The following is a 16,704-nucleotide window of genomic DNA, read 5'->3' on the forward strand; positions in this document are numbered from 1 at the left end:
TCTGCTGATACTAAACATTTTGATCATTCAGAATGTAAATTGCATTGCCTAAAGATACTGATGGGTTTGGGTGTAAACAAATACGAATCAGGTGTTGACTGATTCATATCCAACATTATTGTCTGGTTCATACCTTCTATGACATTTTTTTCCCCATCTTCTGTAATTGCTTTAATGTTAAATAGTTTACATACCTGTGCATTTAATAGCAATGTTCTTAAAAATGGGCGGGGGGGGGGGGAATTGAGCAGGGTGCAGAGAGGGAGAAGCACAAGTAATTAAAATATCATTGTTACAATTGATTGGAATGTTATTCTTTCAGTGCATGTTATTGTACTGTCATCTGGAATGTATTCCCTGGAGAATCAAGGGGTGGGCATAGGGGAACAAGAGAGGCAAATTCCTAGTGCTGCATCCCATAGCAATGGACCCAAAGCTGATGTACTTGCTCTAGCATGATTCCCTGTAATGGGGTGGCCTGCTTCAGGTCATTCCTAAACACACCCCTACGAGATGGTTAAAGCTTTTCCCGGTGGTGTGACCTCACCTAGTAAGCTCTGAAGGCCATCTGTTGATCAGCCCTAGCCTCTATTTGTTTTGCAAGGAAGCTGAGTCTATAAAGAGTTTAATTACACCACAGAAGCGGTTTTCTTTTTTACTAAACAAATATTTGCAACCTATTCTGGGTGAGCAAGCGTTCAAAGGGGAGGAAAAACAGGCAGCTTGCCATTCATGTGGACTGGAAGGCATGAGGGGAAGAATTTTGGTGGGGAGGACGTCAGGGGTTCAGCAGTTGGGTAAAGCACCCTTGTTCCCCATTCCTGAAACCCTATAATCTCAATGATCCCGAACATTCTTCACAAAGCACCAGAAATCCACACCATCGCCCTACTTCCTCTCTCCCCTAGAGGGGGGGATAGACATGCACCCTCATACTTCAGCATGTGAGCCAACCTCTAACTGATGGTGATTACAAAAACACTGTCCCAGAAGCCACTTATTGTTTGGAATGTCTTTGACTTCAAGTATATTTCAATCATGGGTAGGAAACTGACTTAGCTGGGGACTAGTTTTTTTCCTCATGTACCCTACAGCAGGAATGATTGGAGGCCCAGGTCATTTGCATGCTGTTTTCTGGACAGTAAGAATACAGGGAATGAGAGAATATTCTGTAAAAAAGTTTATTTCACTGATTTAAAGAACAGGCTGTGTAAAACATTTGGAAATCACAAGAATATGAGACCTAAAATAAAAATATTTTAAATAAGTGTTTGTAATACAAAACAATCTTTTGTTCTGGTAAGTAATCTGTCCAAATATTTGAAAGATAGAACATATAGTTAGATACTACATATATACAGCTTAATTTTTTTTGAACCAACACCATTAAGATGTAAAAACAAATTCATTTGGGTCTTTAATAATCAGTACAAAAGAAAACAACACAGACATTCTCTAAAACATTGGAATCTGTTTTTAGAATTGCACAGGCAAAAACATATCCAAGTAATCTGTGCATGTAACTATGTGAGAATTATAATAATTGTGCAAGCAAATGATTGTTTGGGTGTCTTAGTCATTTGCACATGTAATTCTAAACCCATGAGCCTGGAGCTACCTCAGAAATGTTCAGGAGTTTCAGCTGGCTAACAACCTTGATTTTCCTTTTCAGAAGGAAAATTGTTATATTTTTTCAGCATAGCCCCCTGCCTATCAATGCATTGTTGAGCTCCCAGTAAAGTGTGCTTGTCATCTTCATTATGTGTGGATTCAGAAATGTTTTGATTACAGCTGTTTTATCCTCTTCTCCAATGCAAGAACTTCTCTCTCTATTTCATATGGGAGGTCGGCATTAACTTGCTCTTCAAAATATTTCTTGATTTCTTTCACCTCTTTTTCCCAGAACTCTTTGGATATATCAAACAGTTCCGTCATGTCAATGCCTTCCAGGCCCTTCAAGTTCAAGGCTGTGTCCGCAGGGATGTAGCCTATAGCAGTTAGCTTGGCACTGGCCTCTCCACGGATTCTGTTGAACATCCATTCCAGCACACGGGAGTTTTCCCCATAACCAGGCCACAGGAATTTTCCTTGCTTGTCTTTTCGGAACCAGTTCACGTGGAAGATCTTGGGCAGTTTTGCAGAGGGGCGATGTGCCATGCTAAGCCAGTGGGCAAGGTATTTGCCAAAGTTGTATCCAAAGAAAGGCCTCATGGCAAAGGGGTCATGCATAATGATTTTTCCTGTTGAAAGAATGTACAATAGAAAGTTAGAAAATACATTGCTTTCATTCAACATTTTAATTTGTCAGCAAAAAGAGCTTCAGGAATCTGAGCATAATCCCCAATCTACAAATGGAGAAACCGAGGCAAAAACTGATTAAGAGCCTGAATTTCAGAGGTGCTAAGCAAGGTCAACTCCCGGTTAAATAAATGAATAGTATAGGTGGTCAGCACTCTGAAAATTCAGACTTACATGTCTCAAGTTAGGCTTTTCAAAACCAGCTTGCACTGCCCATTCCATATGTGCTTGGTAGTACAACAGAAAACTTTGGTGACTTGTGTAAGAACACACAATGGCTCAGTATCAGATCTTTCAACTCAGACTGCCACATCCTGTGTCCCCGCTTGATATTACTCATACTGAGTTGTTTTGTACTCATGACTGAATTTTAAGTTAGCATTTTCTTAGCTCCGAGAATATTTTTGTATTTTGAAAACTGCACAATTCACAAAATTAACTCCCATGAAATAGACTTTAGTGTATATCCCAGTTGGGTATCCAGAAGCGCAACTTTTAAAATGGAAAGGCAAATTAGATTTTTATTTACCTTTGTGCTCAGCAGCTGCTGTTGCTTCAGACCTCATAGCTGCTCCTATAAATACTCCATGCTGCCAGTTAAGAGCTTCATATACTAGAGGCACACCTGTAGAGAACAAAAACTACACTAATTAAATGTCCAAAAGTCTTTACTATAACAGCATTAGCTACCTGAGGTACTGCAGTATGCATGATACCAAATAATTCAGTCCCTCTTTTTCCTGTTACATAATTCAGTTCATTTTCCCCTGCCCTCTCTTATTAGAAAATTAATTTAGGCCAAAGTTCTCTCTGTTTCCTTTCTGGCCCAAGGAATCTTTAAGTATTTGAAGCTGTTCCACTGTGTATAAATGCTTTGAGTCTGTGGGCAAGAACGAGAGAAAGACAGATGGACTGTGTAGTCTGGTGATTATGGCACCCATTCCCTAGAGATGGGAGATCTACTCTATTCTTTTTTTAATTAGCCAAATGGGACAACTTAAATAGGAGAAACTGAGGAAGCTTCATATTAGAATATCCCATAGTTTAGTGCTCCCTTCAGAGATAAGAGACCTCAGCGCAGAGACTTCAGCACAAATCCTTTCTCCCAATAAAGCAGAGGAGAGAATCAAGCCTGACTGAGTGTCCTACATCCTAGGGAAGTGCTCTAACCACAAGGCTAAAAGTCATAAGGTGGGCATCCCTTGCAACTTGATTTTTGAATGGAACTTGGTCCAGTAGGCAGCCTCAGTTCCCCATCTTTAAAATGAGGATAATACTTCATTTCTCCCACTCTCTCATTCAGGGCTATCTAAATTATAAGTCCCTTTAAAGCATGGACTGCCTCTTATTATGTATCTGTCCTATATCTATCACAATGAGGTCCTGATCTTGACTGGTGCCTGTGAGTGTTAATACAGATAATTATAAAGTGTGGGACACCCAAAAACCAGTGGCCACTTCTTTAAAATGTGGTTTACTAATCTAGTGATTTTGCTTCTCTAATTTCTCAGGAACCCTCTCAATAGCAAAATCATGTTTAAACCTAACTATTGCCAGCAATTTCAAGCATGCAGTGGCTAGCGCGTTGGTCTTGATACACATTATTGCAGTTCTTACCAGCAGGTCTACGACCTCCAAATATTATACCCTCAATCGGCACTCCTTCTGGAGATTCCCATGCAGGGTCAATAATTGGGCACTGGCTGGCAAGGGAGCAGAATCGAGAATTGGGATGGGCACAAGTCTCTCCTGTACAGACCAAAATATTTCATGATGGCAGCGTTAACTTGAAATATACACGGAATTTCAAAAGTCTGCCAAACATGCAGAGTTACCATTCTCCGGGCTCCACTTCTTATTCTTCCATGAAGTCAGTGTCACTCCTGGTGCAAGCGGTTCATCAATGCCGTCCCAGTAGACACCTCCATCACTGGTTTCTGCCACATTGGTGAAGATGGTATTCTTGTGTATGGTCTTCATGGCATTGGGGTTTGTCTTTACTGATGTCCCAGGAGCAACTCCAAAAAAACCATTTTCGGGATTGATTGCTCTTAAATTACCTGGAAGGTAGGTTTTGTATCATTGTTTGGCATCACTTAACTCATCATTTGAAATCTCAGCGGACTAGGATCCAGATCAAGGGTGAGAAAATACTGACCTGTGGGCCGGATTCATTCTGCCAGGGTTAGCTCCTGGCAGACCCCGACTGCAATATTTACCTGCACAACCGCAGGTACCAGAGATCGCAGCTCTTATTGACCACGGATTACCGTTCCCAACCAATGGGCACTGCAGGAAGTGGTGTCCAGGTCCACGTGACTTCCAACTGTTCCCATTGGCCAGAAATGGTGATTCACAGATCCTGTTGGCGGTGGTCACCAGTACCTGTGGCTGTGCAGGTAAATACAGTGGCGGCAGCCCACCAGGGCCTAACCCTGGTGAACCGCCACTGTGTTATTGCCCATCCAGATCCTGCTGCCATCAGCTTCAGAGAAACATGGTCACAGACTGAAATGAGAGACTGATCCCTAGAGTAATTCAGCCTTAAAACAAGACAAGTTACCTTGCTCATCGAATTTCATCCAGGCAATATCATCCCCAACACACTCAATTTTCCATCCTGGCAGAGTTGGGTTCATCATAGCCAAGTTAGTTTTTCCACATGCACTGGGGAATGCTGCGGTAAAGTATTTCTTCTCACCCTCTGGATTTGTGATACCCAGGATCTATTGAAAAAAACATCCCTGTTTAATATGCTTATTTTTTCCTACACTTGTATTATTTCCAGGAAATAAAATAGTAATAATAAGATATGTAGGATTTGCATTAAATTATATGAAGATTTTTAAGAAAATGGTCTTAATATTAGATTTGAGCAAATAATTTGCAAAATAATATTTTATTTGACAAAATGTCCCCCCACGGAATACATGAGAACAGATCACAGATTTTTCAAATTTATTCACATGTTTATTCAAACTTTATTATGTGTTCCAAAGTGCACTCAAGGAGCTTAGAGAAGGAAGGGAAAAGGGAGATTGAGGAAGATCATTTTTTTTTAATGTAGAGATTAAAAATCTTTAAACTTTGAATATTTGTATGTTGCTGAGCTGTGATAAATAATCAGGAAAGCCACATGGTATTTTTTTAGTACCCTGAGTGGCTCAGCATGGCACAAATATTTTCACAGATGTCTTTGTCATGAATACTCATGTGCATGAGTAGGAAATTCACTTTCCAAGACCATTTTGTAACAGGGAAATTGATTGTTCAAGTGAAAGTGGAACGTGAATACGGGAAGGGCATGAACAGAGCGAAACACAATTAATTTTTAAAAAGCAAATGAATATTTGCAAGATTTTTTTTTTCATGCGAGGTTTTTAATATTAAAGACAAATTTACAAATGCTGGACCCTATCCTGCAAGCTGTTGATTGCATGTAGAAGGCCCTTATTCCCATGTACATCTTTATTGAAGTGAATAGGGTACTGAGGTCTGACTGCATAGAAAATATTTCAGGATCAAGAGCCTAGACCAGCAGTTCTCAAACTTTTTGGGATCCGGAGCCCTTTACATGTGTAAAAATTTATGTGGAGCCCCAGCGGTCCACTGATTGTATGTGTTGTACCTATAGATGTTTCCAGTTTGTTAACCTCGCGGAGCCCCTGAAGATGTCTCGTGGAGCCCTGGGGCTCCGCGGAGCACAGTTTGAGAAACACTAGCCTAGACAAACATATGGAAATCTTCCTTAGCTCCCTATTTTTCTAATTTCTTCTATAAAATGCTTATTTATCAACAACACAAGTAGTTCCATATTTCTAAAGAAGCTCATTGTTCATTATGTAATCTCATATCACAGGAATATTCATGCCAGAGGGTAATTTCACTAATATCAATTCATGTTGAGCTGTTTTGAGATTTAATTGCTTTCAAAAAATGCACTTATGATTTTAACAGCTCTTACCAGCATGTGCTCAGCAAGCCAGCCCTCTTCCTTGGCAATTCTGCTCGCAATCCTGAGGGCAAAACACTTTTTCCCCAGTAAGGAGTTTCCTCCATAACCACTGCCAAATGAGACGATCTCTCTGCGATCAGGAATCTGAGCAATCAGAGTCAAATCTGGGTTGCAGGGCCAATTGTTGACTAGTGGTTCTGCAAAACACAATGTGCTACTAGTGAATATAGGAACTGCCAGATTGGGTCAGACCCAAGATCCATCTAGTCAGCATCCTGACTCTGACACTCACCAGTTCCAGCTGCTTCAGAAACCCTGCGGTGGGTAGCTGTGGAATAATCTGCCCACTAGGAAAGCCTTAAATAAGTCCTCATTCCTTCACCTGCCAGTGTTTCCTCTAAGATGAGGACATGGGCAGCCACCCAGGAGAGATTCAAATGCCACCCGGCTGATTAGCAGAGCACCCACAGCCAGAAACAGTCAGCAGCTACCAGTGGTGCACATCCACATATGCCTCAGTGCAGAGAACAAAATTAATTCCACACATGGATGGAAAAAAGTTAGAGGGAACCGTGCCTGGGATGTGACCCTGCTTCTGTTGCACTCCAAAACCTCCCGCTGACTACACTGTCCGTTTTCAGTGTGCCACAATTACAAGATAGATGCAGCACATGTGTAAGAATTAGCCAGAGTTAATGGATAGGATAATTACTTACTTTTTAGTGGTAGAGGACACCCAACTGAATGAAGACATTTTACAAACTCTCCATTCCCTAGGGCTTCCAAGATAGCTGTTCCCATCCGGGTCATGATCCTCATGCTGGCCACCACATAGGGGGAATCTGTCAGCTCAATCCCAATCTTGCATAAAGGAGACTTAACGGGCCCCATACTAAATGGGATGACATACATTGTACGTCCTGTGAAGCAGGAGTAGAGGCCCGTGAGTGAGATGTGACCATGGAGAAAAACTGTGTATTGTTGGAATAGTCATTAAAAAGTACATTGTCCCTTTAAACTTTTGCACTTCTCTAAAAACTCTTGCCTTTGGGAGATGGTCTCAGAGGATATTTATAGATTTGTAACATTCCTATTTGTTGGGTTAGGTAAGAAAAGGTTTTATTTTTAACTACCTGTAGTTTTCCTGTGTTTTTTAAATGATAAAAGTTGCAGTGCTCTGTAAATCGTCATGCGGTCTCAGAAGGAGCAAGGGGCCAAATTCTCTACTTGTGTAAACTGGTGGAATTCCATTGAAGAGAATTTGACCCAAGGAGTCAGGGCTCCTAGATTCTTTCCTCACTTTCAAATCTACTGCTGACTCGCTGTTGATTTCAGAAAGTCACCCAACCTTCCCAAGTTTGTTACAAATGACTCCTTTACTTCACAGCACTGATGAGTGTATATGTATGTAGAGCTCTGAAATTGAAAGTTCCTGATAAAATGGATTAAATGTCTAACCTTTACGTGCTGAAGTTTGTTAATTTTAGCTAAATAGACTTTCATTTTAGATGTTGATTTTTATTATTGTTATGTGTGAGTTTTTATTATGCCATGTGAATTTTATTTTTACCTTTCATGCATCCAGGGAATCTGGCACTGAAAGCTTTCTCAAAATCTTCTTCTGACATCCAGTGACCCAGCTGGCTAGCTCCAGTTTTGGGGACTGGAATGGTATCTCGCTGCTCCTGAGTAATAATGACTGTTTTGCTTTCAATTCTTGCAACATCCCTTGGATCAGTGAGAGCCAACCAACTATTAAAAAACATCAGGAAATCGTGCTTTGGTCATTAAAAAGTGGTAAGTAGAGTACATTTAATCTTTCACTAGAGTCCACGTGGCACCAGAAGCTAAAATGCTCTATAGGGGATAGGGTGACAGAGTCCATATCCTGCAGATCTCTTTCCAGATAACCACAGCTTATTCAGATAAAGGATCAATTAAATGTGTTCTCTCAAAATAGCTAAGAATATTGCAGAATGAAAAGATGTCCCATCTTTAGAAATTTCACTGTAGTACAGTTACATGTTAATGTCGCTCATCCTCATCTTCACCAACTGTCAGATGGGGTTAACTCACAGGGAATTAAGGGTTAACGCTATTCTTTATTTATATCCGTATACATTGGGAGTTTTGTCAGTTTTACACAGGAATCAACAGAGTGACTCCTATGCAAGGCAAAGGTCCTATAAAACTTTTAAATACAGGTGTAAGTGTTTGCAGGATTGGGGTCTAAGTGAGACCAGAATGTAATCCCTTGCACTGGGAAAGCATTTTGAAGACTCATGGGGCTACACAAGTCAGATGATATAGTTTCTGTTCCTGAATTGGACGATTTATGTAACTAACTAATAGAAAATGGAATAATACCATTTAAATTACCATAGTGTGAATATTCAAGGATAAAGCACACTTTTTCTGAGTACTCAAATGCTCATGAAAAGTAAACACTCAACGGTTTTAAAAACAAGTAGTTTTGTGGCACATTAGAGACTAACCAAAATATACAGAATCATGAGCTTTTGTGGACAAACCCCACTTCATCAGATGAATTGGAGTGGAAATAACAGAAACCAAGATATATACATAGCAGCAGCAGAAGTACCTATCTATTGTAGGACCTGTGTTAATGAGGCTAATTAAGCAGGCTGAATGTGTTCCATTCACAGCTATTGATGTGAAATGTAAATGTCAAAGGCATGGGTTTTGAACATGGTTGAAATGAAATGCCCTTTGAAATGTAAATTTTCATGGAAAACCGTTTACCACAATTCTTTCAAGTCTAATCCTGACATTCTTTTGCATGTTACTTACCAGTTCTCATACTTCTTCAGCTTCTTGATCATACCTTGTTCTACCATGAGATCCAGAATGTTTTTGTTCTCTTTCTCTGAGCCATCACAAACATGAATTCTCGCAGGTTGGCACAGCTTGGCGGTGCTTTCAATGAAGTATCTCACTTCTTGAGATAGTCTCTTCAAATCTCCTTGGACAACCTGTGGGGTTATGTTCAGTCGAGTCTTCAGCTGTGGAGGCATTATTGGTAGGCTGCAGTGGATATTGTCTGCAATCAAAGATCAAATGTTTGACCTGTTAACACATTACCCAGCAATTCCTAATGGAAGGAATATGTTTTCCTAAAAATACATTGAATAATAGAATGTGGATTAGATTTGTATCAGACCTTTTAGTCTGTACCCAAAAAACAGGGAGGAGTCGTATGGCACCTTAAAGACTTAACAGATTTATTTGGGCATCAGCTTTCATGGGTAAAACCTCACTTTGTCAGATGCAACTTTATCCTCACATCAGGCAGTGCATCCTACAATGTGGGTTTTTGCCCATGAAAGTTGATACCCAAATAAATCTGTTAGTCTCTAAGGTACCATAGGACTCCTCACTGTTTTTTGTGAAGTATCACTACAGGTTACTCCTCTGATACAAATCTAATCCACATTCTTTCTATTATTCAATGTATTTTTAGGAAAACATATTCCTCATTGATTAGATTTGTGTGCTTATGGTAATAAATCCACATAACCTCACTGTGCATAGATATGGAATTTAAAGCTCTAGAAGAATACACACAATTTATATATAGAAGCTCTACTTACTTTCTTGTAAACAAGTTCCGAGAGAATTTTGCTGCTGCGTCTAGCCGCTGTTCCGATTTTTGTCTACTTTGGACTGTTCTTGTGATTGTTTATTTCTAAGGAGGATTCCTCCTCTTTTAAATACTCCTGACATGCTGGAGTCCTTCCCACCAGCAGAGGTGAAGCAGGCTAGTTGTCCCCGTATGTCATCACAGGATAGCCCTTGGAACAGTGCCCTGGACAGTTGTCGTCATGACCAACTGATGACAAGAAGCCCTGAAGAGGTAATTATTTAACAGGCTTGATTAATGAATGCTTGAAGCAGAGATTCTCAGCCCTTTGATTTGCTGTTGAAGCAATTATGAAACGTGTTGGTTTGGCCAATCTTTCAGCTAGTGCTGCTCTGATGTATAAAGTGTTGCAACGCCTCAATATGTGAGAGAGGTTGTGCGCAACAAGAGGCTGGAATTGGAACACCAAGGGTAGTAAAGCATAACAGACAGCCTGGCACATCCTGTATGTGTGAATGGGAGGCTCATACAAAGTGTGTTTACTTACCTTGGAAACGCAGCCTGATGTGGGGATAAAGGGCAGTTTTAAGCAGAAGTAGGAGGGGAATAAAAGAATGCATTTCTCATTGTAGTCACACAGCAATGTATCTGGAGGTTTTAAGTTTGTGCATAAAGTTCTGAAAACCGAGGCCCAAAGTTCTTGCTGATGAATTTCCTGTAGTGTTAGAGCTAAGCAAAAAGCTCCATCTCTCTACACCGGGGCTATTCATGTGTACAGAATCGGTAGTCTCCAGCATCGTGAGCAGTGACCGATCAGCATCTGTCTGAGCAACCAAGAATACCTTCTGTTATTGTTGATTTAATAGAGTTACTATAGGAAATATAAAGTTATATTTAAATTGCTACCTCTTAAAAAAAAATCACAAAACTTACTTGTGTTTAGCAAGGAACAAGTAATTGCAGTTTTCAAAGTTAATAAAAGAATAAAATACAATTCTGCTTTCCATACATAAGGCAACAGGAGCTGTTTTGTCGTTAATTGATATGAAATGATTGACCCCATGGTAACAATGTGAAAATATTTCATTCCTTCACTGTTCCTAGAGATCAGGCCAGATTTACAGAGTTCAGGCATTCAGCTGTCCGTGTCTGTATAACTGATACAATCCTGCCCATAAATCAGACAATTGAGGGCATCTGTCTGGCCTAAACTCTTGGGATATCTGGCCCATCACTTCCTATGCATTTTGCTATGTTTAGGTCTTTAGATGTCCACTGTATAGAAAACACTTTTCATAAAGAGAAGCTTGAGATTTATATGAATGTGCCCTCCTCTCACTCTGTTATGCACCATTACAGGTTGTACCTCCCTAAACCAGGACTTTCTTGTCTGGCAACATCCGTGGTCTGGCGGGAGGACCAACAACTGCGAACCCTGCGAAAGGCAGGGCCAGGTGCTCAGCAGACCAGCTGTAGTAGTGGGGCAGCCCATGCATGCTGGCCTGGCAGTGGTGGTTTTGCCTGGCAGTGGGCTGGGCTGCAGCAGCCCAGCAGGGGAAGCCTGTCTAGGGCCACAGCAGATCAGCAGCCCAACTGGGGCCATGTGCCGGCTGGCAGCAGGCCTGGTGCAGCAGCAGCAGGGCCAGGGTTGTATGCTGCCATGCTGGCAGTGGGGCTGGTGCAGCAGCTATGGCAGCAGGGCCGGGGCAGCAAGCAGTGGGGAGGGGTGGTAGGGTAAGAGGGCCAGAGGCAGGGGACCTTCCCTGGTCCGAAAAATTCCCTCATTCGGGACTGCTCAGGTCCCGAGGGTGCCGGACCAGTGAGGTCCAACCTGTACTGCAGTGTTTCAGGGAATCTGTGCACAGAAAAGTCTCAAAATAAAGCCGCCATGTTGACCCGATCACACATAGGCAGTCATAAGAGCAACCATGCTGGGTCAGAACAAAGGTCAAACTAATCCAGTATCCTAATGTCTGATAGGGTATGTCTATACTAGCTCGTTAGTTCGAGCTAGGTAGGCAAATGAGGGCAACCGGAGTTGCAAATGAAGTCCGGGATTTAAATATCCGGGGCTTCATTTGCATGTTCCCGGGCGCCACTATTTTTAAATCCCCCTTAGTCTGAACTCCATGACCGCGGCTACACACGGCACGGAGTAGGTAGTTCGAATTAGAGATCCTAATTCAAACTACCGTTACGCCTCGTTCCTCGATCTCTAATTCGAACTACCTACTCCGTGCCGCATGTAGCCGCGGGCATGGAGTTCAGACCAAGGGGGATTTAAAAATGGTGGCGCCCGGGAACATGCAAATGAAGCCCCAGATATTTAAATCCCGGGCTTCATTTGCAACTCCAGTTGCCCTCATTTGCCTACCTAGCTCGAACTAACGAGCTAGTGTAGACATACCCATAGTGACCAATGCTAAATGCTTCAGAGGGAATGAATAGAATAGGGCCGTTTATTGAGTGATCCATTTACTCTTGTTCAGTCCCAGCTTCTGGCAAGTAGAGGTTTACAGCCACCCAGAGTATGGGATTACATCACTGACCAGCTTGACTAAATAGCCACTGATGGACCTATCCTTCATGGTTTTATCTAATTCTCTTTTGAACCCAGTTATATTCTTGATTCCTTGTTTGTGTGTTATGTGAAGGAGCAAATAATACTTGCCCGTTTGCTTCCTTCACACCGTTCATGCTTTTATAGACCTTTGCCACATCCCTCCTTAGTTGTCCCATTTTTCTGATGAACAGTACCAGTCTTTTTAATCTGTTCTCATATGGATGCTGTTCTATATCCCTAATAATTTTTGTTGTCCTTCTCTGTACCTTTTCTGAATCTAATACCTTTTTTGAGATGGGGAGACCAGAGCAGCAGGCAATTTTCAAGATGTGATCAAACTATGGATTTAGATAATGGCAGCATGATATTTTCTGTTTTATCCATCCCTTTCCTAATGGTTCCTAACATTCTGTTTTGACTGCTGCTGTGAACTGACCAGATGTTTTCAGAGACCTGTCTACGATAAGTTGCAGATCTTTCTTGAATGATAATAATCAATTTAGACTTCCATAACTGTCTATGTGTAGTTGAGATAATGTGCTGACCAACATTGAATTTCATCTGCCATTTTGTTGCCCTGTCACCCAGTTTAGAGAGATCTCTTTGTAATGCTTCACTGACAGCTTTGGACTTAATTATTTTCAGTAATATTTTATCCTCTTCCAATTTTGCTACCTTCCTCTTCATACTCTTTTCTACCTTTTCACCCACAGTCTCAGCAGAGACGCTGACCATGGAATGAAATGGTCTTTTCATCTCAAACCAGTTTTCACACTGATGGAGCGCCCGCTGTATTATGTGTGTATGCGTCTATACATTTTGGGCTCGTCTACACTGGCCCCTTTTCCGGAAGGGGCATGTTAATTTCAGCTACCGTAGTAGGGAAATCCGCGGGGAATTTAAATATCCCCCGCGGCATTTAAATAAAAATGTCCGCCGCTTTTTTCCGGCTTTTAGAAAAGCCGGAAAAGAGCGTCTACACTGGCCCCGATCCTCCGGAAAAAGCACCCTTATTCCTACTAGGAATAAGAGCCTCCGGAAAAGGGCGCTTTTTCCGGAGGATCGGGGCCAGTGTAGACGCTCTTTTCCGGCTTTTCTAAAAGCCGGAAAAAAGCGGCGGACATTTTTATTTAAATGCCGCGGGGGATATTTAAATCCCCCATGGATTTTCCTACTACGATAGCTGAAATTAACATGCCCCTTCCGGAAAAGGGGCCAGTGTAGACGTAGCCATAAAGTTTCTAGAACCGCAAATCTGGGATCTGACTTGAGTCAGGCGATTGAACATTACAAAGTAATAAAATCAGTGTTAGTAGCTTAGTTAATGAGTTATAAGCTTGTAGGGGAATTCAGAAGCTGTCAAAAGTTCATGTTTATGCCATTCAGTTATATTTTTCCAAGGAGACTTCCATTAGTTAGACGTCATTGCTTCTGATAATTCATCTCTTGGTATTGGAATGAAAATCCTGAATAGAAACGCTGCAATGCCAAGACTATCTGTACTGTAGATAAAAATTCCAACCTGACACACAATTTTTGCCATTAGTTTTAAGGGTCTCTTGGGTTAGTTGTTGAGTGACTGGAAGAAACAGCAATACGGGGGGAGGGGGGGCAGGGGCAGGAAAGACTTCACTCCCTGGAAGGTCTTTTATTGTGTTTTGTAAAAGCAAAGTAAAGAAAATAGTGAAGTAACAAGAGATGTCCTTGATGCATAGCAAGGCCAACATTCCTGATAAAACCAAAGGCTGGTAAAACATGGAGTGGATAAGAGATACTAAAGATTGCTCCAAGAGATAAAAATGCATTACAACAATAAAATTAAAGGCAAATGAATGCTGAAAGGAAGGTTGCCTGTGCATTGGACCCTCTTACACGTGGAATCCTGCTTGTGTTCCACCAGTACTTTGGCAGAATCAGACTCTGCAAAATGTTCTGACACTGCTTCATAAGATTTTGCTGATTTGGCAATGCTTGGCTGGAATTTTCCCAACCTACTCTAAGCTTTGTATGCGTTAATTAATACATCTTTTTCCTGTCCTATCCTCATATGGCTTCCCAGCTCATCCATTCACATCTTGGAGTAGATAAGTTGTCAGTAGGGCATACTCAAGAATATGAAGCATTGTGCCCTTGATAGAGGCATATGGCTAGATGTGTGTACTGTATTTAATATCTTTATGATTCTGATGTGGAGAAAGAGGATATGGGGGAGATAATTCGATGTCAGGCCAGGGTTGGGATGATTGGGGGGATGTGTGTGTGTGTGTGTGTGTGTGTGTGTATAAACAAGCAAGAGAGAGTAAAATAACAATGTTTATATCTGTAGAAAAGGGGTCAGACTCATCTTAGTGGCATTAGTTCAAAAGCCAAATTAATGGCACTGCTAAGTGAATCTGTCTGTTTCATGTTATGTTATGGCTTCCAGACTTTTCAACTTGTGATGTCAGCAGTTTGAACATGAGTACTCATATACTGGGAATGTCAATCCTTAACCACCGAATGCTTCGTATTTGGTTAGCATTTCTCACCAGAAGATCGAAAGCTCATTTCAAACACACTGTTAAGCCTGAGAATACCCTTGTGAGGTATGTTATTGTTATGGAGCATAGGAAAATGAGGGGCATGGTTTTCAAATGGTTCTTCTCATTTTGGGAGCCTCAAGTTATGGATGTTCAATTTCAGACACAAAGGAGTTTGGATTTTCAGAAGCGCTGAGACTACAAATCCCAGTATAATCCATGGAGTGTTCTGTCCCCCGCCAAACTAGCCATACTGGTCATGTTGCACAACTATACTTAACTTGCCCTGCTGCTGTCTGTTGTGCTTAGCTAAGACAATACTCCAGTTTTCAGGAGTGTTAAGATGGCACATTTCCCCATCAATAAAGTCATTGAGGAAAGTGAAAGGGCCTTTTTAAGTGTCTCAAGTGTACATTTTGTTTTCTGTTTTAGATGAAAAACACTTTTTTTTTTTTTAGTAATAACTGTATTCTAATACACTGGATTTATTAGTGGAATGCAATTCCACTGTATTGAATTTTTTCTCGATACTTTTTCTCTGTACCTTTTTTTGACACTTGAATCTGATGCTCATCAGGTGTCTTTTTTGGAAGCTGTCAAATTATTTAAATGAGTGTGAATCTGACATTTCCAGATGATAGTGTTCAGTAAGTGCTTTGAAAAGAGTGTTTTCAAGATGTCGTCTTTGATGGACACCAGTCAGGCTGTTCAAATTAGAGGTGTTGAGTGCTTCAGTTTAGAAATTAAATGTTCCTAGGTACTCAAGAATGGAATCTCTCTCTCTCTCTCTCTCTCTCTCACACACACACACACACACACACACACACACACACACACACACTTTTAGCTTCATCACTACAAATGGACATCGGGGCAACAAAGCACTGTCATGACTTCTGGAGTCACTAATGGCACATGATTTATAATAGACTTGGAAATCTTGAGTTCCTCACAAGGCTAATTATTGCAGGTATTGTCACATTACAAAGAGTCTGGTGTGACATCTCTTTTCAGACAACATATTTTTAAAAATCAATTTATCTGGACTGCACAGGGAGTCTGTGGAAGAGCCCAGTCCACACCTTAAAAACAGGTGTCACAGGTAACACTTTTTAACATGACAATACCTGGAATAATTTGGTATATGAAGAAACCACAAAAGCCACCTTCCTCTAATTTCTAAAGGCCAGATCTCAAAATGTGCAAAAGGGTTCCAGCTCCATAGAAGTCAGTGGATGCTCTGGCCCTCTGCATTCCTATCCCCAGGGAAAAGGGGTTGCAAACCCAGATGTGCTGTGTAAAATGCACCTGGGCTACAAAACCTTGCGCGCGCGCACATACGCACACACACACACACACACACACAGAGAGTTCATTACAGTGCTTCCCCATCTCACTCGTTTCCTCTCATCATAAATGTTATTGCATTGTTTGCTTTAGGCAGCTTGTAAGATTATTTTAATATGGTGGAAAACCCCTACAGCAGCATGGTTTTCAACTTGCCACAAAATCTCCAGAAAAGTAAGGTCTCCTAATTTTCTGAGAGAGCCAAAAGAATGAAAGAAGATATAGAAGCACATTTGGTCTAGTTCAACATTTGTGTCAGGAAATATTGCAGATTTGTCTCTTCATTGGCATTTGATTTGGTGGTCATGACATGAGCCTTGTTTTAGGAGCAGTATATCAGGCTGTAGATCTGAGCGACCATAAACACCTTAATTATAAAGGACGTATTTCCAGTTTATGTCCAATATATGGCGTTGGCATT

At 41.2% G+C, this 16,704-nt stretch overlaps 1 protein-coding gene across 2 annotated transcripts; it reads right to left on the reverse strand.

Annotated features, from left to right (window-relative positions):
* Positions 1–1,770: 1,770 nt before the first annotated feature.
* On the reverse strand, positions 1,771–10,023 carry PCK1 (phosphoenolpyruvate carboxykinase 1). Of its 2 annotated transcripts, XM_006125340.4 has the most exons (10): positions 9,865–10,023; positions 9,065–9,314; positions 7,824–8,005; positions 6,970–7,173; positions 6,263–6,450; positions 4,862–5,024; positions 4,134–4,358; positions 3,916–4,047; positions 2,828–2,923; positions 1,771–2,240 (listed from the first exon to the last, which is right to left on the reverse strand). In XM_006125340.4, exons 2-10 carry the CDS (start codon positions 9,286–9,288, stop codon positions 1,786–1,788), a joined length of 1,869 nt encoding a protein of 622 aa, XP_006125402.2. In that variant the 5' UTR covers positions 9,289–9,314; positions 9,865–10,023; the 3' UTR covers positions 1,771–1,785. The 2 variants fall into 2 exon arrangements, with proteins under 2 accessions (XP_006125402.2, XP_006125404.2); XM_006125342.3 differs by lacking the exon at positions 9,865–10,023 and having other exon boundaries at positions 9,099–9,238.
* Between the last annotated feature and the right edge of the window lie 6,681 nt (positions 10,024–16,704).

This window comes from Pelodiscus sinensis, chromosome 18 (assembly GCF_049634645.1).
Source record: "Pelodiscus sinensis isolate JC-2024 chromosome 18, ASM4963464v1, whole genome shotgun sequence".
In the NCBI taxonomy this organism is placed as follows: domain Eukaryota; kingdom Metazoa; phylum Chordata; order Testudines; family Trionychidae; genus Pelodiscus; species Pelodiscus sinensis.